Source organism: Manis javanica, chromosome 5 (genome assembly GCF_040802235.1).
Source record: "Manis javanica isolate MJ-LG chromosome 5, MJ_LKY, whole genome shotgun sequence".
Lineage (NCBI taxonomy): Eukaryota > Metazoa > Chordata > Mammalia > Pholidota > Manidae > Manis > Manis javanica.
In genome coordinates, this window is record NC_133160.1 from 52,886,061 (window position 1) to 52,908,246 (window position 22,186).

The 22,186-nt window shown below is 42.1% G+C and overlaps 1 protein-coding gene across 1 annotated transcript in view; it reads left to right on the forward strand.

The window, feature by feature from the left end:
* The window catches only part of SETD7 (SET domain containing 7, histone lysine methyltransferase), a 52,611-nt gene extending 30,639 nt beyond the window's left edge, over window positions 1-21,972 (forward strand). The window contains exons 4-8 of the mRNA XM_036998603.2: window positions 1,118-1,307; window positions 5,414-5,495; window positions 8,174-8,291; window positions 11,011-11,168; window positions 16,185-21,972. Coding sequence (XP_036854498.1) covers window positions 1,118-1,307; window positions 5,414-5,495; window positions 8,174-8,291; window positions 11,011-11,168; window positions 16,185-16,365 — 729 coding nt within the window. The 3' untranslated portion in view covers window positions 16,366-21,972. The remainder of the gene's footprint in view (window positions 1-1,117; window positions 1,308-5,413; window positions 5,496-8,173; window positions 8,292-11,010; window positions 11,169-16,184) is intronic.
* The last annotated feature ends 214 nt before the right edge of the window (window positions 21,973-22,186 follow it).

Sequence of the window (22,186 nt, forward strand, 5' to 3'; positions counted from 1 at the left end):
GGACCACTCAGAAGTCACCCTACATCACTGACTATGAGTAGCTTTTCCTAGAATGTTGACTTGGGGAAATAACCAAGCTTTTAGAAGATATCATAGCATTACTATTGTTATGTCAAATCCACAAAGTTCTCAGATTTTCGCTTATACTATCAGGACCTTCTGGGTGGAGGTTGTGGGGAGGAAACATCTCTTACACTCTTAATTAGATTATTCTTTGATTATTAATTAGATTATTTTTTTGGTACTCTAGTTCAATTCAAAGAGTATTTATGGGTCACCTCTGGCCCTCACCAGGATACAAAATTGTGTGATAGCTTCTGCCCCACAGTGTTTAGTGATCCTTAGGAATGAAGCGAATGATGGTTAAATAGGAGACACAGCTGGCTCCACTCCTGGAAGGAGGAAGGAGGGAGCAGTAAATAATGAAGAGTGGGAAGAAAGAAGTCATAAGAAGGAAGAATTTAGCTGTTCTTGTTTCCCTTTTCCTTCATCCACAAAAAGTAATGGCGTAGGATTCTCAGAAAGGCAGTGTCCTCAAGTCCTTCCATTTATTTTTTAGAAAATGCAGACAGCTCTCTTTACTTGTGTACACTAAATTAATTCTCAAATACGTCTGAACTAAAGGTTTTCTTAATAGACCAGAAATGCAGAATTCAATGTGGAGGAGTAAATTCACCTGAGTAGCGGGTAAGAATGTCTGGTTACAGATCCCCATCACATTTGGTATTGACCCAAAGTAACACTTAGTTACATTTCCTTCCAATGTTTGTACCTAATATTACAAACATATTTGTTTCTTAGATTACAAACCAAGATAGAATATGTTAACTTGTCTAGGATCATCAAATGCAATTTAGTTTCTGACTCTCCAAATCCAGCTGATACACCTTCTATGCATAAAACTTCTGCAACTTCTAGCAGTTCATTTGTGTGGGCCGGATGGGAAGAGATGCATCATGTTTGTCTCCCTTGTGTGAGAAGCTCCAAGTTGTTAGACTGTTATGATCCATATTAGTGCTATTAACAATGCAAGTGCACAAGAGAAATTTCTCTTAATTCGTGTCATATAGATAAATACTATATGTAATGTTTACTGGTTTTTGGTTTCTCCTATCAGGATGGAGGCAGCCTGGTAGGAGAAGTGAATGAAGATGGGGAGATGACTGGAGAGAAGATAGCCTATGTATACCCTGATGAGAGGACTGCCCTTTATGGGAAATTTATTGACGGAGAGATGATAGAAGGAAAACTGGCTGCCCTCATGTCCACTGAGGAGGGAAGGCCTCACTTTGAACTGATGCCTGGAAGTAAGTTGACTCTGCTTTAGGTGGGTTGGTCTAATTCCAAAGTGGGTTGTTAGGGCTTAATTTCTTTATTTAATCCATTTTAATGGTGTATGAATCAGCTTTGCTGACATCAGACACCTCAATGGTTTAGAACAGCAAACACAGGTCTGCCAACAAGCTATACGCCAGCTGGTCTAGGTTGGGCTTGGCAGGGCCAGGCTGCACTTGAGGCTTCTAATCAGGTTTGCTCCATATGTCTTAATTGGGCCCAGGCTGAAGGGACAGTGGTGACAGGATCAAGATTTTCTTAGATGTGTCATAGGAAGCAGAGCATGAGCATACACCTACAATGCCTCTTGAAGCCTTAGCTTGGAACTGACACAATATCACTTTCACCTACTTCTCATTGGTCAAAGCAAGTCACATGGCCAAGCCAAATAGCAGTGAGACAGGGAAAAGCACACTGTGTACTTTAGTAGCAGCTGCTGGCCAGTAACATAACAAGGGCATGGCTATGTAATCTAATGCAAGGAAGAAGTGAAGAAATGACAGCAGTAATTCAATCAATTTCAAAAAGTTGTATCTCAGGAAAAAACCTGAAATACAGTTTAATGATATTAAAGAATCAAATTTGGTAGATCTCCAAGTTGGTACAAATTATAAAGCTGATGCAGCCTGAGCTCTGATTGGGAAAGTTAAATGCATATTTAAAGTTAAAGGCATCCCTTCCCTCCTTCAGAGCCCAGCAACTTCATGGAGCACACACCCAATACATGAGTTAGTCCAGTGGAATCCATAGTAGAAAAAATCCTATTTCCTTTTAGAAGTATAGTATGGCACACTACACATTTTTTCTGAGTATAAAGTTATTTGTAGAAAATCTGGAAAACATACCAGTTAAAAATCAAGATTTTGTATATTGAGTGACACAACATAAGAAAGCTGTTTGAATTGGTTTGATTCCTCGAAAACAATATGCGCATATACATATTTCCAATCCAAGTTAAAGTTCCAAGGAGAAAGGAGTAGAAAAGGTAATAAATCTAGGCATTAGTAGGCCTAAATATTTAGCTTTTTGTGGTCTCAGTGAGAATCTCCATGGGATGATTGCCCAAAAATAGGAAATCTAGCATTTGCATTCAGGTCGAACTTGGGTTATTTTAAATGTCTCCATGTTTGTCTAAGTTAAAAATTGAAGCAGTCTAAATGCAATGTGGGATTCTAGATTGGATCTTAGAACAGAAAAAGGACAGTTGTGGAAAAACTGGCAAAATCTGAATAAAGTTTGGAATTTAATTAATATGTTGGTTTCTTACTTTTGACAAACATACCAAGTAATGTGAGAAGCTAAAGTGTGGGATACCGGGGAGGCACTGTCCTCTCTTTGCAACTTTTCTGTAAATTTAAAATCATTCTAAAATGAAGTTATTGTTTTTAAGTGGAACAGTAATTTTTGAACTCCAAAATCTGGTATCTGTGCTCTTCACATATGTTTTGAAAGGAGACAGTGTTACCATGCTCAGAAATGAAGACACTTGGGCCAGAGGAGGATCCCAACTAGTTATTAAAATTTTAACACTTCAGAAGTGGCACATTTTTAGTGGCAAGAGTCCTGAACTTAAGAGTCACCAAATTTGAGTCTCAGCTCCAGCATTTATTGTTCTATGGTCTTGGGCAAGTTATTTATCTTTTCACAATCTGTTTCTTCATTATAAAACATGGATAGTGGCACCTACCATAAAACAGCACAATGGAGCTGATTGTTATTGGTATGTTCTTCTTAGTAAAAGTAAGAAACATATTTTGGGAAGTGAGAGTACTCATTCTCAAAGGAGTGATTATTTTTCTTAGAACTCCTGGTTGCAAGTCACAAACACCCTCTTCAAGTTAACATAAGGCCAAAAAAGGAGGGGAGGTGCTGACTTGCAAGGTTCTGGCAAGCCTTAGTTATTTTCAGGATATGTCGAGCAGTTTAGGTTTGAAATGGGTCAGGATGCATGGCTGCTCTGAGTGACTGGGCAGAACCCAGGCACAGAGCTTGGCGTTAGTGTTCTGCTGTGTCTCTCTCCCCGTCGCCCTGCTTCAGTTACAATTTGAACTGCTGACTGGCCGGCAGATGAGGGCATAAAGGGTCACATGGCCATCTGGTCCAGCTGGTGGAGGAAGGAGGAGGAAACCTTAGCAAACATCCTTCCTGCAGTGCTCCCAGCCTGCCCCTCACCTACCTCTCCCCATACACCCTTTCTCTTTATAGTTCCTAACTGTGCCTGGTTCCCTACTTGTTTCATGCTCATTTTCTAATTAGGCCTCTGGTTGGGATTTCTCCTTGCCTCATCTCTTCACCTCTCCACAGAGGAACTCCTTTCCCTGGCTAATTCCTACTTCATCTTTAAGGCTTGGCCCTCAGTCTCTTAAAATTAATGTTTGTCACATGAATGAATGGATTCTAGTCAAAGGACATAGTACAAACTCTAGAGGAGAGGAGGCAAAGTAAAGGACGTGTTCCGTCTTCCTGTAGCATAGGCCAGCCCTGTGGAATAGAGGAAGGGACAGTCAGCGTTGGAAGAGAAGGCATCAGCTCCTTGAGAACAGGAAGAGGTGTTTCTCCTTCTCGTGGCTGCACAGCCCCGATACCACGCTTTACCTGGATTGGCCCTTGGTACATCTGTGATGAAAGGTTTAGTCTAAGGAAAGGAGACTAAAGTTCTTAGGACAATTCCTGCACAATAAGAATGTGTATTCCACAGACAACTTTGATTTAAGTGTGTGTTTTTTTCTTCTCTGAACTAACTTCCTTTAATGGATTATGTGCCCCCAGATCCATCCCTCATCCTTCTCTTGCCCTGCTTTTATTAAAGGGGTCTCCTGCCCCCTGCAGGCTCTGTGTCCAGGGCCCCTGCGCATTGGCTTCTGTCTGGGTCTTGGCCACAGGAAGGCACTGGACCAGGATGTAGAGAAGGAGGGGATAGAGAGAAGCCCTCCCTGTGTCCAGTGGTGTCTCCTGAATCCCTCTCCCACCAGGAAGGCCCCACATCGTTCTAGCTGCCCTTGGCTCCCCCAGCTCTAGAGCACCACCTCCACCTTCGTCCTTGTGACTTAGGGTGGTAGCTTCCTGCTCCTCCCAGTTTCTTGGCCCCTCACTGCCGCTTTTGGCTTCCCTGCATAGCCAATATCCTGAGTTAAATTCTCTCTCCTTGAAATTCTCAACTGGTCTGTTTCCTGGTTAGACACTGACAGATCTGGATTGTTATCTAACTTTCAGTTTGAGATATTAATTTGGGTTTTTGATTACACACACACACACACACACACACACAGAACAGCACGAGTACCTGGTAACCATTGGTAGTCACTGAACAATTGCTTAATGGGATTATTTGTGGTGCCTTAATGCCCAAAATAATTTACTTTGCAGGAGGAAGCCCTCCAATTCCAACGTATATTTCATTACTTATTAGCCATTGGAGAATCGAATGGCTTCCTTGTGCCCTGGGAGGATTCTCTGAGGCTAATCCTTTGCAGAGAACCAATGGTAGTTCTAGGACAAATGTGTACCTTAGTTTCTGAAGTAAATTACTAATTGGCTTCTACACCACCTTAATAGAAGTAACATCACTTCGTTAATGCTTTATCAAAAGCAGTTCTGTTCTCCCGAATACTGGAGAGGCTGAATGTTTGTTTTTAGTGAAGGAAACAATTGCCAGGGCCGGGTGATTAGAAGCTACACTCTGTGTCTAATATGAAGGAAACTACTAGAAATATTTAAAACCAATATCCATTCTGATCTGACCAGATTGGGATTTCTGTCTCAAAATTTCATGACAAAGCATTTTCTTAATTAAAAATTTTAATTACAGAAGTATCTTTTAAGCCATTTGGGTAAAGTAAAATCAAAAGCAAAAATGACGTTTTAAGGGATACATGAGATGGCTTTTCACTAAGACCTGAAACTAAAAGTCAAGAGCAACTCTAAAAACTATCCATTGATCACTGAAGAATTTATTCTAGTCATTATAACTTGAATGACATTTTTCATCATTTCGCTCTTTCTTGTCCCGTGGATAGAAATGTTTAAAATGCTTTTCCCTAACTCTGTACCTGCACTGAGACTTTTGTTTGCTTTTTAGGTTCAGTGTACCACTTCGATAAGTCGACTTCATCTTGCATTTCTACCAATGCTCTTCTTCCAGATCCATATGAATCAGAGAGGTAATTTTTTCCTGTGGTTTTAATGACAATGTTAATGCAAGGTTAGATAACCCTAGTGCTGGAAGCTAATGCTCCTCCATGGCTCTCTGCTCAGGCCATGTTCCTGAACAGAAAAATATATTCATAACATTCCCATGAAGAGTGTTTTATTCCCGTGTAGAATCTGTCCCTTCTGAGAGTTTTCTACCATAAAGCCTAGAACAGCCCGTGCATCAATCCTAGAATGAAACATCTACATAGAGCAGCTGGGCCAGACAGCCAGCTCTGTGCCCTGCCCAGGTGTCCCCTTTCTGGCGCTCTGGTACCACAGTTTGTGCTGCAGCTACTCGCTGGCCTCTGGGAGGAACATTTCAGTCTTTAAAGCTCTAGCTTAGGCAGGAACCAAAATGTGTCCATTTCTACTCAGCCCAGCTGAAGGGGTGTGGAATACAAGACAATTTCTTTATTTAGTAAAGGAGAAGAGGAGTGATACAAAAAACATATAAGAAGCATAAAAACATTCCAGCTTACAAATTTTTTGATTTGTGAACTCACTCCCAGAGCATCAAGTCCTGTTCCATTTCATCGTATCTAAACTCCAGCTCTTGATTCTTGGTATTGCTTTTCCTCTGGTATCCTGCCTGGGATTCTTATTCCCTAGCAACTGGCCTGTTTATGAGTAAGAGTGCCATCTGCAATTGGTTTTCTCCTTGCCCTGCTCTTTCTTTGTAAGCATGCCTTACAACATGTGACTTGAGCTCCCATCTGAGACATAGGCCTCTTCCCTGGTTTAACTGACAGGGCTGACACCACAATGTCACAGTGCATGAATAGCCTCTCTCTTGACATGAGATTCTGGCCCATTTACAAAGGGAAGAGTTTGGTCTCTTGTATCAGTGTTTTCTGAGCAGCATAACGATACCCTCAGAATTGTTAACGGCTTATGAAGGCAGACATTTTCTCTTCTGCTCATGGTTCTGTAGGTTGGCTGAGGTTCAGCCACTTTTAACTGGGCTCAACTTGGCTAGGCTGGACCAGGCTCATCTCCAGGTTCCAAGTTGGACTCAGATCAGTTTCACATGTCTTCATTCCAAGACTCAGGCTAATGGAACCACAGCCCCCTGGGCATCTTCTTGTGAAGATGAATGGAAACTGGAGAAGGCTGGCAGAAACTTGCCATGCCTCCTAACACCTGAGGCCTGGTGTGAAGTCACATCTGCCCACATTCTCGTTGCAAAGGTGATCATATGGTGTCTTGCCAATGTGTTTCATCCCTGGGCAAGTTCACTGTGGATTCAATGTGACCAAAGAAATGACAATAGAATTTTCTTGGGTGAAAAGGTTATACCCAAATTTATTCCCACGGTGGCAGGTTAATCACTAGAATCCCATCCACTCAGAGCGAGTCTTCGTGCAGCAAGCCAGTCTCTGCCCCTGGGCCTCTCTACCCTTGCAGCCATCTCAGTCTCTGTCCTCGGTGCTGCCACCACTCCAGTCTCCTCTCTGCTCTCCTGTAGCCTTGCAGCCGTGCCACCATATCGCCCAGAGCAGTGGGTGAAGCTCTTTATATAGAATCAATAGCCATGTATTGCCCACATGTGTGTAGTGAGCAAGCCAGCCAGGGCCAGGTGAGAATCCTGGCCCCAGGAACCTTCACTTCATCCACATATGGCCAAGCCCAAAGACAGTCAGGCAGGGATATGGCCTCTTCCTGCTTGGAAGGAGGCACCACGTCATATGGCAAAGTAGCAAGATTTATAATTCTATCACAGGGAAGAATAGAAGCAAGTACTGGAAGCAATAATTCAGTCTTCTAGTACATAAATTAAGTGTAAGATCCACTAACAAAAATTACAGATGATCAGTCCCACCAGAGTCATTACAACACAGTGCCCTTAGAACTGGAATAGCTGTTGATGGAGCAGGTGCTCTCTTATTAAATCCAGTCCAATAATACCATTTTCTTGTAAAACAGTGGTTGGCAAACTTTTTCTGTAAAGGGCCACATAGTAAGTATTTTAGGCCTTGTAAGTCTGTTGTAACTATTCAACTCTGCCTTTATAACATTAAAGCAGTCACAGACAATACCAAACAATTAGGTGTGTCTATGTTCCAATAAAACTTTATTTACAAAAATGGGCAGCAGCCAGATTGGGCGCCCAGGCCTTAGTTACCTGACCTGTTATAAATTCCTTTGTTAGGAAGTGCTTGTTGGATATATTTTATAAACTATCTGTCACTCTTTCATGTGAAAGATTCATCTTGGGGGATAATTAAAACTCTTTTCCTCCTCTTTGGCATTGATAAACTCAGGTATAGCATTAATTAGTTTTGTAAATGTTTTAACTTGTCCAGGAAGCCAGTGAAAATTGTCATTAACTAAAAATATAAAGTTTTTTTTAAAACCTTCTACCAAGCACTGAGTAGCTTTATGAACATATAGTAATAATCCCCTTATTAGAGAGAAAATTTTGAACACCACTCTTAAAAGAGGTGTAAGTACCAGTTATTCAATTTCCAATGCCAAAATATTGTGGTTTAACTATCCTCAACATTTTGTGTATCCTCCCTTCCTTCCTTGTTGGATTATTTTGAATTGAAATTTTGAATTGTGTAGCCATAATGCTATTTTGGTGGTTGATATAAGGAGCAACATATCAAACTAAAAGAATCATTATTTGACTCTTTTTCTTATTTAGGGTTTATGTTGCTGAATCTCTCATTTCCAGTGCTGGAGAAGGGCTGTTTTCAAAGGTAGCAGTGGGGCCTAATACTGTTATGTCTTTTTATAATGGAGTCCGAATTACACACCAAGAGGTAAGTGGGGTAAAAGTGGAAAATCAACATGATTGGTTAAAGGGCTTTGTTTCGAACACCCTTAATTTTCTCATTAGTCCCTTTACTTTAATATTCACTGAAAATATAAGGGAACAAACAGATAGGCTTTTTTGTAAAATTGATGTGATATTGTCTGTTAGTCTTCAGATTGCTATAGTACAAATACCGTAGACTAGGTGTCTTATAAACAACAGGAATGTATTTCTTCCAGTTCTGGGGTCTGGGGAGTCTGAGATCAAGGTGTCAGCAGACATTTTGGTTGTCTGGTGAACCAGAGCCCACTTCCTGGTTCATAGCTGGCCCTCTTCACTGTCACTTGTCATGGTATGGGGAACGAGGGGCATTCTGGGGCCTCTTAGAAGGGTACTGATCCCATTCGTGAGGGCTTTGTCATCCTCATGACCTAATCACCTCCCAGAGGCCACACCCCCTAATGCTATCACACTGGGGATTAGGTTTCAACATATATGAATTTTGCAGCAGATACAAACATTCAGTCTATAGCAGAAATTTTTGAGCTTTTTTCTTATTTGACTCTTTTTCTTATTTTTTTGGAGTTCCACAGCTGTTTTATAGAAACTGGGATAGTGCTATAATTGCTTTGTACTGGACTATACCCAGTCTGAAATATTGAGATCTAATTTGACTCTGTCAATAGTTAATGTATGACCTTGGACAGGATGCTTTATAGAAAGGCCCCCTACCTCTCTTTGTGTGAAAGCCGTACAATAGCCTACATCTAGCCAGGAAGGGTTCTACTGCCAAAAATAAAAAGTTAAAGGGTTGAGATGCCACCTTTGCTATATTTCTCAGATTTCATGTATTTTGTTTTTGTTTCTTTATTTCACAATGAATTTCCTCTAGTGTCTTCATAAGGGCAAAATTTTCTATGCTTTTAGCACAGCTTGGTCTCTCCATCTGGTCTCACTTGTAAGAAGTGTATGGGACTTAAGCTTACCACTCAAAATCCCACATTCATGTCTTCACTTTTTCCATTTATTGCTATAAAAAGCTAAGGGGGGAAATGCCTTGAAATAATCAAGAAATTGCACATTCAGAGTAGTTGCAGAGGCAAAGATAGCTATGCGTTCAGCCCGAGCTGCGGCCTGGCACACAGTGTCCCCTTGTGATGGCCAGACCCCTGTACTGGCAATCCTGAAAGTCCAAGAAATTCAGCACATTAAAGGTGGCTCAAGATATTGATATATAACTTATTTATTCAAACATTTTACAAATAAGGAAACTGAAGCCCAGAGAGATTAAGCAATTTTCCCCAGGGCACAAATACAGTATCTAGCAGAGTTCAAGCAGGGTTTCAAATAGCAGAATCTGGCTCCATGCTGAAATTCACTTTGCTGTACTGTAAAAATGAATGAGGCACCCTCTTTGCCCTCGTGAAATTTAGATTCTGTTGGGGACATGAGGAAAATACACCACTAATGGTAACATAGGTCTGGTACCAAGCACCATATATCAGACGTGACAAGTCTAGAATATTAAAATCCACAAAGATGTTTTTTGCTTCTATCACTGCTGTATCCCCTGCACCTGGAACAGTGGCTGGCCTATGGTAGGCACTCAGTAAATATCTGTTGAATAAATCTCAGGTATGAATAATAGCATGATTGTACTTTACAGGCAAGGAGGGTGGTTTACTCTGAGACAACCGTTTGGATGAAAATGTGATCCTATTTGCTCTAAAAGTCTGTTCTGCTGACATCAGCAGATCCCAGGGTGTGGTTTGGAGTGGGGAAGCCTGTTGGTCACTGCAGGTAGTGAGGACTGTGAACATAAGAAAATGCGCTGGTGATTGGCGCCTGTCTGTGCTGGTCACATTGACTGCCGCCCTGCAACAAGGGTGTAGGACTTCCCTGGAGTGCAATTTTGCATTCCTTATAGTTCTTGTTCCATTTGATCTTACTTTTTTCTTTTGCCTCATCTTCCCTCGGGGTTCAAGGGATTTGGGGGCTGATCAAAGAAAAAGATATGAAATAAAAGGCAATCACACACAACAGCTTTATGATACTGGGTGGCACTGGCACAGAGCCCTCCCAGCATAAGACCATCCAGAGGCCTGTGGCACAGAGGCCACCATCCAGAGGGGGAGGAGGGGAGGGAAGTCCTGGGAAAGAGCGGGATCAGAGAGAGGACTTTAGCTGTGCAGGTGTTGTGCCACAGTGAGGAGTCTCCAAGCCAGTGATCCAGAGGACAGGAGCAATCCAGGGTCTTTATGTTGTGGGGTGTATCTTATCTAGTGCTAACAGATGTGAGGTGAGGTGTCCCCTGGAAAGCAGACTGTAAAAGACTAAAACTGTGTTTTGTTTGGGCTACTTAAAAAAATAATTAGATATGTAAAAATTTGAGTTTGGTGCTGATGGGCTTTTGAGATAATAGGTCTTGGTCTGCAGTGAAAAAATTAACAACCTGGGGACATCTGATTATATTTTTGTGTGTCTTTAAAGGGGATTTTAAGACCTTTTTCTCATATAAGGAAAAATCAGTGAATAGTAAATTGAGCTGCCCTATGCTGCCCACACATACTGTTTGCTCACAGGTGTGCAGAAGGCTCCCTGAAGTTCTTCTCTTGTATGTAGCACTCAAACCATGATGTTTAAGGACAAATGAGTTACTATCTCTGATGTTCTCGAAGCTGTCAGGGGAAGGTCCTCTCCAGAGTTCGCTGTCTTGTTCTCCGCAGGTTGACGGCAGAGACTGGGCCCTGAACGGGAACACCCTCTCCCTCGATGAAGAAACCGTCATTGATGTGCCTGCACCCTACAGCCACGTGTCCAAGTACTGTGCCTCCTTGGGACACAAGGCGAATCACTCCTTCACCCCAAACTGTATCTATGATATGTAAGTCTGACTCTGAGCTGCAGGGGCAGATCTGTGCCCTACTCCTCGGACCCTGAGACAGAGGAGGGCACCTAAAAGGTATTATCCTACCCCAGAGGAAGGCCACTCCCACAGAATGTCTGAGGCTCCTCTCCCCAGGGACCTCGCAGTTATGACTTGAAACTGAGACTCTAAACAGCCCCACTTTCTGGCCTTGGCAGTCTAAGAAATGGACCAAGTGCTCCAAAAAGTAAACACACAATGGAAATACTCTACTTAGTGAGTTCTCTGTTATGGTGGCTTTTTGTCCTTCAGTTGTCCCATTCTGGAAAATTAAGGATAGTGTTATTTGAAATATAAATAAAAATTAAATTATTCTGCATAGTGAGATCAGTGAACCCTTTTATGTCTTGAAAGGGAGAGGAAAATAAAATCTTAAGTAATATAAATCATCTGTTATACCAAATTCATAAAGACAGAATGTAAATCAGTAGTTGCCCAGTCCTGGGGGGAGTGGAGGGAAATGGGGTCCATAGCTTATGAGTATGGGTTTCTTTCCAGGGTAATAAAGTGTTCTAAGATTGAATAGTGGTCATAGTTGTGCTGCCAAGCAGCTGCATCTGGGGAGGTCTCTCCCTGCACACTAGGTGAAACTTCAACCAGATTGGGGAGGATTCTTTGATCGAGAAAGAATTCATGAACAGGTCAGGCGAGTGTAGGAAAGGAAGGAATTCATTAAAGCAAGAGTAGTCGTGGATGGCAGAAGCCATGCAGGCAGCAGAGAGCAAGGAAGAGCAGAGGGAGGAAAGGGAAGCTCACTGAACTGCTCAGCAGATCTCCTGCCAACTCTTGAAGCCAACTCTTGAAGCCAGGGTCACCTGGCGTCCAGTGTCTGATTGAATCTGCACAGCATGGGAACTAAGTCCCTACCACCCCAGAATTTGGGGGCGCCTCAGACCACTGGATGGAGTGAGATTATGTTCTGAGAACTTCCCCAAAGCAAAGAAAGGAGATTTTCCGCAGGCTACTAAAAAGCATGATAGTACAGCTGAAGTCCTGTCTGTGTCACCCAGACAATGAGAACTTGCAAGCCCAAATCAGAGCTCTCAGTAGCCCTTCCTCACTTGTCTGAAGTAGAACAGAGAGAGGGAAGACTTGTGTATAAGTCTAGAAAATTGAATGAAGTAGCGAAGAAACAAGATGCTTACCACTGGGAAAAGTGGTCTCTTTTTAATCTCCCAAGAGGTTTGGAAGTATGTGGAGACAAAACACAGTGAGTTAAGCAGCAAGAAGTCTTTATTTAAGGCAAAGTACACACTTGAAGAAAGGGGAGTGCAGGCAGCCTCAGAGGAGAGGTGTCCTTAAAGGCTTAGGATTCATGTCTTTTAAGGATTTCAAGAATGGGGTAAAGGGCCAAGGGAGTGTAGGCTTGACTTGTGGTCTCATGATGTCTATCTTTGTTGAGAGACATGTCATCATGCAATAGTACGTTCTCTAGATGCTCTGTAAGATAAACTTAACACAAGGAATTTAGTGCTTCCATTCTTCTCCTAGATAGTAGTTACCGTCTAGCAGTGGAAACATACCGTTTAGGACTGCTCACCCAGCCTTGAGATAGAGGCAGTTGTTGATTAGTTATCATACAATATGTTAGGACTCTTACCTCCTAACTCCTGGCTTTTAAAGTGTAATCTTAGCCTTAAGATGGAGTCCCTACTGTTCTTACTATTTATATCTTGGCATTTTCCATCATAGGAAAAAATTAATCATGATCATGCTGCTTGTCCCAAGTCCCTGCTCCAGCTCAGTTGCACAACTGAAAGCCACTGAATTGTACACTTTAAATGGATGAACTTTATGATATGTGTTGTATCTCAACAAAGCTGTTGTTTTAAAAAATCAATTAATCCCACCTCTCTCCTGGGGTTTGAGCCTCCCCTTCCAGCTGCTCATTGAACCTCTTCTTGGAAAGCTCCGTTGATGGGGAACTTATTGGTACCCACACAGGTAGCTGTCTGAACAAACAGAGAGAGATATTATGAAATTAAGTTTTGGGCTCTAATGATTAGAAAGTTCTTTCCATTGAGCCCTGGCACATCTGGCCCTTGGCCCTAACTAGCTCCCTTTCTTTCTTGTGCACTATGTCAATTTCTCTTCCATATGGTAGCCCTATGAATATTTTAGTACTTTTCATGTGCCCCCAAAGTTAAGCATCTCTGACTGTTCCTTACAGGACACTGTTGGGATTCTGTGTATCATTGTCATTGCTGTCCTTAGCTCAGCCTGACAATGCCAGTTCTTCCTGGGAGCCAGGAGCTGCGTGCAACCTTTTCTGCTTAGTTATAACTTGCAGTCCTTCTGTCCAATTGCTTGTTAACATAAGCAGGATCAAATCATGTGCATTTAATCTTTAGGAAAATTGCCAGAATTTGAGCGTCCCCTGTTGCATCCCTGTGATAACTTAAAAATTGTTCTGGCAGTGACTAGCTCTCCTTGGCAGCCAGTAACAAGTACTGAAGCTGCAACTTCTGCTTAAAGGGTGGGCAGAAATGGCAGAGGTCATGTGTCATGTGAAATGAAACTGACACTCTTATTAACTCCAAGGCTCTCCTGGCCAATGTGAATTAGGCCAAAGCATCATTCTAAGATGCAAGCAGCTTAAAAACAACTTTTTAAAGGGTGGTAAACCAACAATAACAAAAGCTACTTAGACTACTCTTTTGAAACAAATTAGCTCTGTGATTGTATTGCAATGACATGATTTTTCTCACCCAAAAGAAGAGAGCACAAGAGATGGAACCATTTGTGCAAAATCAAGTCCCTGTACTTTCTGGGGTTATTTGCTTCAATTCCAATGTGATGAATGAGTCATTTGGGGTAACAGGAACACCACCTGAATAATAATCACATGTAAAATTCAGGTACCGATTCATGGTTTTCATTTGTTGCCAAAGTCAGTGGTATTATTATGCACACTTTAACGTAAACAAAACAACACCCCTGTAAGCGGTTTTAACTGCAACCTAATACAAAATGCTGAATGGGCAGACAGAGAAGACCTACTTTCCATTTATAAATATAGGTAACATGTCACAAGGGACCAAACCCCTACGTGCAGAGGTTTGGTTCAAGGGCTAATTAATTGCACAGCTAACATTTACTGAGCTCTTACTCCAGACTGTTGCTGTGCTAAAGACATCTCATGCATCATCTCATTCAGTCCTCCCTGAAACTCTGTGGGGCACCTGCTGTAACTATCCCAGATGGAAGACAGGCAATTCAGGTCTTAGTCAGAATGGCTGGCTAAGTGTCCTCAGCCATTGTGCCTCAGTGCCACCTTGAAGAACCAACACCTAAAATTGAGTTCTTTCTTTTTACTCTGACCATTTTCTACTCTGAAAATAATGATAGGCAGGAAAATGAAAATACAAGAGGATTATAAGAGAAATCTTAGGCTTCTCCTGCGATTTTTTCAGTGTACAAGATTAACTAGAGCTCCACTTCAGGAGTGCGTTTTTAATGAAATATTTTAATTTAGAGGCTAATACTTGTGATTTTAATAAGGAATTTCTGAATCCCTGGTCCAGGGATCTCCTTTGTGATGGAGCACCATCTGAGAGTTCTGCACATGTACTGCACATGTACGTGCATGCTCACACACGGACACGTGCTCACATTCACAGTAACTAATATCAGTTGAGTCCTTTGTGTCAGGCACCGGGTAAAGTGCTTATATCTGTGACCCCATTTTCTCTAAACAACAACTCTTGTAGGATAAGGATCACTAGTGTTATTGTGATTTTGCAGATAAGAAAAATAAGATTCAGAGACACGAAGGTGAGCTTTGTGTTCAGAGATATGAAGAGGAGGCAGTAATAGTGTGTGGAACCAGGAGTTACACCAAAGTCTTCTGACCCCACATCCAGTGTGCTTTCCAGGAACAATGATACCCAAGTAGTAGGGACATAGAGGCCTTCTTGGAGTGAGAATGAGGTAACTTTGTGCCTCATATGAAATACATCCCTAAACCACCACCAACAGAAGGAGCACCAAGTACTTACTGTCATGCCCCATGTGCCAATCTAAGGGCCTGGAACCTTCCATTTGGTGTCTCAATGTCCTTTGTTCAAATTGTGACTTAAAATGAATGAGATTGATTTGATCAGATGCATATAAAAATAAAGCTAATCTCCGTCTAGCCAATGTCTGACATTCACCCGTTTTGGGTTTCGGCAGCTGTTAGGTAAGCTAAGTCCATTTCTTATTTAGCTCCTGTTCTCCTGCAGGCGGATGTAAAGGTGGAGCCTTTAGCGGAAGGAAACACAGCCACAGCGTTAGCCCCGCCTCTGGTCCTGAGAGGACTCGTTCAGTGACTGGTGGCTGTCCTCTTCACAGGGTGCTTCCCAGGGAAATACTGAAGAAGCACATTGGCAGAGAGGTGTAAACTTCCCTTTTGGAAAGAAATCTTCATCTCCCTTTATGCTAGAAAGTCATACTTCTTCTATCGGTATAGGGGGGAATACAGAGGTTTTAATTTTGTTTTGGAAAATCCTCAGGGCTCTTTCCTAAATTCCAGAAGTACCCTGGTGAAACCTTCTACACAAAGTGCAGCCAGGAAACCTGATGCTACAGGCTAGCTGAGCTGAAATGCTGACAGGCTGCCTTGGATATGATTTTTCATTAAGGACAGATTTTTATTGCTGACATGATTATTGGCTTATAAATAGAGTGATAAATATGCACAACGAAGAAGATAGAGGAGTGCCTTTTTAAACTTTAATGTGCGAATAAATCACCTGGGGGGGTTGTTCAAGTACAGAGTACAGTCGAGCAGTTTGAGGCAGGGCTGAGATTCTGCATGGCGAGCACACTCCCAAGTGAGGCTTGGCTAGCTGATCTAGGGACCCCACTTTGAGGCCCTACCTCTCATGTCCAGGGGAGAGCTTGTGGGTGATTCCTGCATCAGCCCTGATAGCCTTCGCTTCTTCTGTGCTCCTGGTCTGGCCCAGGCCTGACTGTGTGCATCTTGATGTCTAGGTTTGTCCACCCCCGTTTTGGGCCCATCAAATGCATCCGCACACTCCGCGCTGTGGAAGCTGACGAGGAGCTCACCGTTGCCTACGGCTATGACCACAGCCCCCCTGGGCAGAGCGGACCTGAAGCCCCCGAGTGGTACCAGGTGGAGCTGAAGGCCTTCCAGGCCACCCAGCAGAAGTGAAAGGCCTGGCTCTGGGCTTCGGAGACCTGGGACAGAAACTTGGATCTATGCACTACGTTTATCTGACAAGGGACAACCAGGGACTGCTCATGCTGTGACGTCACATCCTCTCCGCGTTAGCAACGACTTTCTAGCATACTAACTAGGTTTGACTCTATTACTCATACCAGATTAAAATTAGCTAGCCTTGCAACAATGTCCTACTGTGAGGGACTGTAGAGCACTTGACATAAATCAGCCTGATGTTCTTGGGTGGTTCCAGGCTAAATCTGTACCACCTTCAGAGATGCCAAATGACTGGACTGAAAAAGGGAAAAGGGGGTTTTCAGCCATTTCTAGTCAGTGATTTTTCCATGATGTTTTTCCTATGGCCAATGCAAAGTGTGTTATCACACTTGGATGTGTGCCATGTGGAGGATAGAGAAGTACTACATTTTTATTCTCTAAATGTAGTATAATTTGCCTTTTAACCTTTGATCTGTATCCTGCAATAGAATGGCTTTGTTTTTTCCTAGCAAACAGCGCTCCATTTTTTGAGTCATGTGATTCACCCCTTGGTCCTATTCTCTATATTAGGTATCTTTTACAAGAGAAAATTTCCAAATGGATTTCATGTCAGTGCCACTGTGTAGGTCTCTCTGGTTCTTTCTGTATCATTGTTTCATTATTATGTCCTAATATAAAGAACTGGCTCATAGGGCCAGGGTATTATTACAGAATTATTACTCTCGCATGTAAACAAAGATATCTTTGCTTTAAGATGTGAGAAGAAGTGAATTTTCTCTGTTTGCATTAAGTTATGGAAGAGTTGTAATATATACTTTAAAAAAGAAAAGAGGGAAATTAGTATTTCTAAGCAGTAATTGCAACAATTTTGCAATATCTTCAAAATATTTGTGCAGTAATTTTTTTTTTCTCCCTGGGTACACATTAAATCTACATAACATAGAGCAGTCTGGCTTTTGGCAAAGTGCATTGAATTCAAAAGTCAAATAACAAACTTGAATTCTAACAGAATTCAAATTCGGGGTTTTTTTTTTTTTTTTTAGTCGCTGCTATTAAGAGAGACATACTGATCACTAGGTACAAATCAAACCTTAATGCTAAAACTATTCATCGTATTTCAAGGCACTCACCTGCTTCCAAGCATTGTGAATGAAAAGTAACACCTGTAGAGTTTAAAAGCCATGATGCCTGTAGCATTTCAGACATTTTGCAAGCCATGTGTAATCACAACTGCAGAAATAAGGAGAAAAACCCTATTTTTTAGTTTAGCTAGCTAGGTATGTAATGGAACTGGGATTGCTCTGAATGAATCCTTGGGGATCCTGCAGGGAGTTTGGGGGTTTTGTAAGCACCCTCCCCACATGCCATAGCCATGTCCTTTGGATGCCTCAGTGATGTAACTGGGAGGGCTGAAGAGAGGCAGCTGCTCTGACCCACAACTGTCAGCGGGGCCACCTATCACCTGAGCCAGTTTGGGCTTTGAAAGAGAGAAAGCCTTCCAAGCTATAGCTGATAGTGAATGCTGGCTGAGTAGAGAAGGCTTGCTGGGAGTAATAGAAGAGGAAAGACAGGCAGAAGGAAGTTTGCTATTTCTTTTCCATTACACATTACTCTTAGGAAGAATTTAACAAAAGTGCTTGATCCTGAGCTGCTCACACTTCCAGTTCAGGTGGCTCCTGGGCCCAGGATTCAGACCTCAAGACAGAAGCAGCCCATCCCTTCTCTGCAAGACCAGGCAGGCTTCCTGGAGCTCCCCTGTGCTCAGCAGTTCCAGAGCAGGTGGCCCAGCAAGCCGTGCAGCTAGGTGGTGGCCATGATTTCAGGGAGATAAGCTGATGGTTCACACAGGAGAAGTTGTTGGGGCTGCCAGAAAGGTCTGCCACAAAGGGAACTGAATAGAGTTTTTAGATTAAAGGCACCAGGATAGGAAAGCTTCTATTGTGTAGAAAGAGACCATTCTATAAACTGTGACAGATGGGCAGAGTCTTGGGACTTGTATTCTGATGGGTGCTTTAATTCAAACTCATCCCAGAGTGAGTGACTGTTTCAGGAGAAAGATGGCTTTAATTAACCCCAGTCAGCTAGGTTGTGGAGCCAGGGCAGGGGGAGGAGGGTGCAAGTCACACTTCCCAGTGCAGCTACTATGCTTTGAATGGTATCATTCCTGAGGGTGATACTGTTTTGGTGAGCTGCAGGGAGTATAGTTTCTGTCCTAATGAGTTACTTTAATTGCCCCAAATGGAATTTTTCCTTTCTCTTTCTTTTTTATATGTAAGGGATTGAAGAGTTGTAAGTAGTGATTAACCAACTAATCCATTTGTCAAGTTAGATATTGAATGAAAACATCAAGTTTAAAACTCAGCAGCGTGTCCATGACCTTCAGACAAATCCAAGGAAATAATACACCCAAGCTGTGCTTCTCTCAGTCTTTCTCCCTCCTCTCCTCCTCTGTCTTCTGGCTCTTCTTTCTCGTGTCCTATCTCTTTCCTTTTTCTCTTGTCTGTGGGAATGCCTGGGAAACAACATCTCTCCCACTCCTTCCCCTTCTCTCTTTCCCTGTTCTGAGCTTCTCTCCTCTTCCTAGTACCTCTCCCTGGCTTTGTGTGTGCCGGTCAGAGCCCTGAGTCTACCTCTCGTTAGGTACTCTGACTGGCTGGCTCTGTTTCTCCTGCTCTCTCTGCGCCCCCAGTCCGCGCAGGTACGTGCACGCGCGCGCACACACACATACACACATTCCCAAACGTTAAGGCTTTGTCATGTGGAATCAGAGCTGGGCTTGAGATTCACTGTATTGTGTAGGTAGGTAAAGAAGTCAAGAGGTTGAAGTTCCATCAGGAATTAATGGGTGAGGAAGTAAAGGCTTATTCCTTGTTTGAGCCAAAGTCTGAGAGGGGAAGCTTTGGCTGTATTTTTCTACTGAATCTTTCCATCCGCTGTGTGTGGAAGGAAGCATGGCAGAAAACACCCAATCTGGGAGTTTCTGCAGCGTAGTAATCACACCAGATGTGGGAAGATTCCACGTGGTGGGTAAGAAGTAACTTCATGCTCTCCCAAAACATGGCTGATCCTGGGGGTGTGCATGACGCCAGTCTCAGGAGATTCACGCAGAGCTGTCTCAGTCCAACTCTTGCATGCCTAGATCTTTCCTTAGCAGCTTTTCTATGATGAAATATTATCTTGTGTTAGAGCTAGGAATAGGAACTAATCTGTAAGAATATGTCCCCAAATGGACATTTGAATGGACTAACAGAAACAACTGTCAGGGCTGAATTTCCTACACAAAGGAATGACCAGTAAAAAGCAACAGGCAAGGCAGACTTGAGTTTTGTAGCACCTGTTCTTAGTTGACCTGCCTCAGCCCGGGGCTACCTGAGAAATAAAGAGGGAAATTGGTTTTTCAAGATCTCTTTGAACCTGTCTGGGGCTGTAATTAAACTTGTTTACCCTCGGGAGGGTTCTTCACACTTGAAAAACGTTACTTATCACCAACGACCTGGAAAGGCCACCATGAAGGCAAGTGTAACCATTTACAACATTTGATTGTAACTATTACAATTGCAGTAACTGTGAACAGCGTTGTCTTCTCAGTGAGACAGTATGTGGCACTTTAGAAACTTTCCTTTAATATATAAAATTTTAAATCACTGCAAAATGCATTTAAGATCTTCCAAGAAAGTAGTTTTGCTTTACTTTATTTTAAAACAGTTGCCTCAAGTTTCTGTCTTAAGAGTAGTGATTTAGAATCCAGGCATCTTTTATTTTAGAAAAACAAGCAAAACTGTGTTGCCAGACTGATAGTTGTAATGTTTACTTGCCACAGATCAAAGGTTCACAAAATATATCAAATTTACATCTACCTGATGTACTCTGGTAGGTTGTTCTTTCTGTAATCTTTCCCTTTAGGAATTTGGATCCTCGGAATCAGTTTTTCATTTTTAAAAAACTAAATTTTAAGTTTTATTTTGCCAAATGTGTGCTTACATATTCAAAGCAATGAAACTATTTCAAGCCATACAACCACAGGGGTGGAAACCCTTTTCACAAATTTTAATGTGTTTGTATGTAAATAGATGTTTGTATGAAATATTTTCATGGTAGAATGAATATATTTAAATGAAGTTGAGTTATTCCAGTGCTATTTAAACAAATTACAAAATTTTTGGTGAGAATTATGAGTCTATTGAGATACAATGCAGATCAATTTTGATTTTTAAAAATCAAAAGCCTACAAATCACTCTGACTCATGGCAACTTCCCTGTGTTGTTGCACCTGACATGGAGAGAGCGTGTAGGCTTCCCCAGTGCCTCAGCCACTTCCTGGTGTGAGTTAGGTGCTCGTGGAGGTGTGTGTCCACCTTTTAGCGACATCACTCTGGGCCTTCGGGGGCCAAGGAGTGAATTAGAGGCATTAGAGACACTGGTGCAGTTATCCAGAGCACATTTCTTTGCAGGGCAGCAGAATCAGAAGCCAGATGTGGCCATGTGACCCTTGGAAATGGGTTTGCTGGCCGCCATCAACCGCCACCCTTACTGCCTAGTCACACGTGTCAGGGAGGCTGCCCACAGTGGAGTTGGGGTTCAGACCCCAGGGTGGGACTTCACGGTTTTGCCAGCAGGCCTGCCTCCTGACCTTCACCTCATAGAGAGGAAGGAGGAGGGAGCAGCTGGCAAGGGGCCCGTTTCTCAGCACAGTGCATTTCCTGTCTCAGCTCTGGGAGACTATGCACTGAAGCATCCAATTTCCAACCAGAGAGAGACGTCCTCAGATAAGGCAAATCCTTGCTTCCTCTGTCTGTGACTTTACACACACCATTGTTAGAAGTCGTTTTAATATCAAGACCAATCACATCCCTAGGACATACCTCCCAACTCTCCTGATATCACTAGAACACTCCTTTATAATGACATTCAACTTGAGAGGGTTGGGTTTTTTTTCCATTTTGGTCCTGGATATAATGAAATGATAAATATTATGACAAATTTTCACTGTGTATACTAGCAATATGTACACACATGCCAATGTATCTTAACATATCACCTTGGTTACATTTTAGGTCACTATAATTATAGTGTGAATTCATGTGTTGGGGAATTTCAGGGACTTTGTAATGCCTGCTTATCATGGAAGGAATTAGGTTGACGGTTCTGTGCTCCCTACTTCAAAAGTTTTCCTCCTGGGTTTTCTATGTTCCTTTTTCTCCTGAAATGCATTTATTAGGTTGTGAGGTATGTTTAAGGATTGTAAGCCAGGGGTATGCTTTCAGCATTTATTGCAACCAAAAGTAACCCCATCACAGTTAATGAGCATCTTTGATTGGTCTTTTGTGGAATTTGAACTAAATCTCTGAGCCTTATTCAATATCTATAATTCTATGATTTTTTTAAATTATGGGAAATTAATGAGAGATGTTTACATGAAAAATGTTTGCCCTTGCTGTGTGATGAATGAGTTTTTTGTAGTGTGTCTGGGTGCATGTGCAAGAGAGTAGGGAAAATGTTTCTGAAACAAAACTTGACAAATATTTGTAATGAAAGTAAATTTAAAGATTGCTATAATTGCGCTATAGAAACAATGCAAGTATTAAACAAAATATACAATCATCTGTCTTTGTCTTCCTTTGGCCATCTAGGGCAGAAAGGCAGCAACATTTTTCTTATGATATGTCTACCTGTATATTTAAATTATTAGGCAAACTTTATATTTTAAATTGTTTAAAAATATTATTAACCATTTATCACTTTCAAAGCATCAGAGTAAGACCTAAGAAGGGGCATAGAAAGGTTGGGAGCTTGTTGTGTATTTGGCATGACTCCA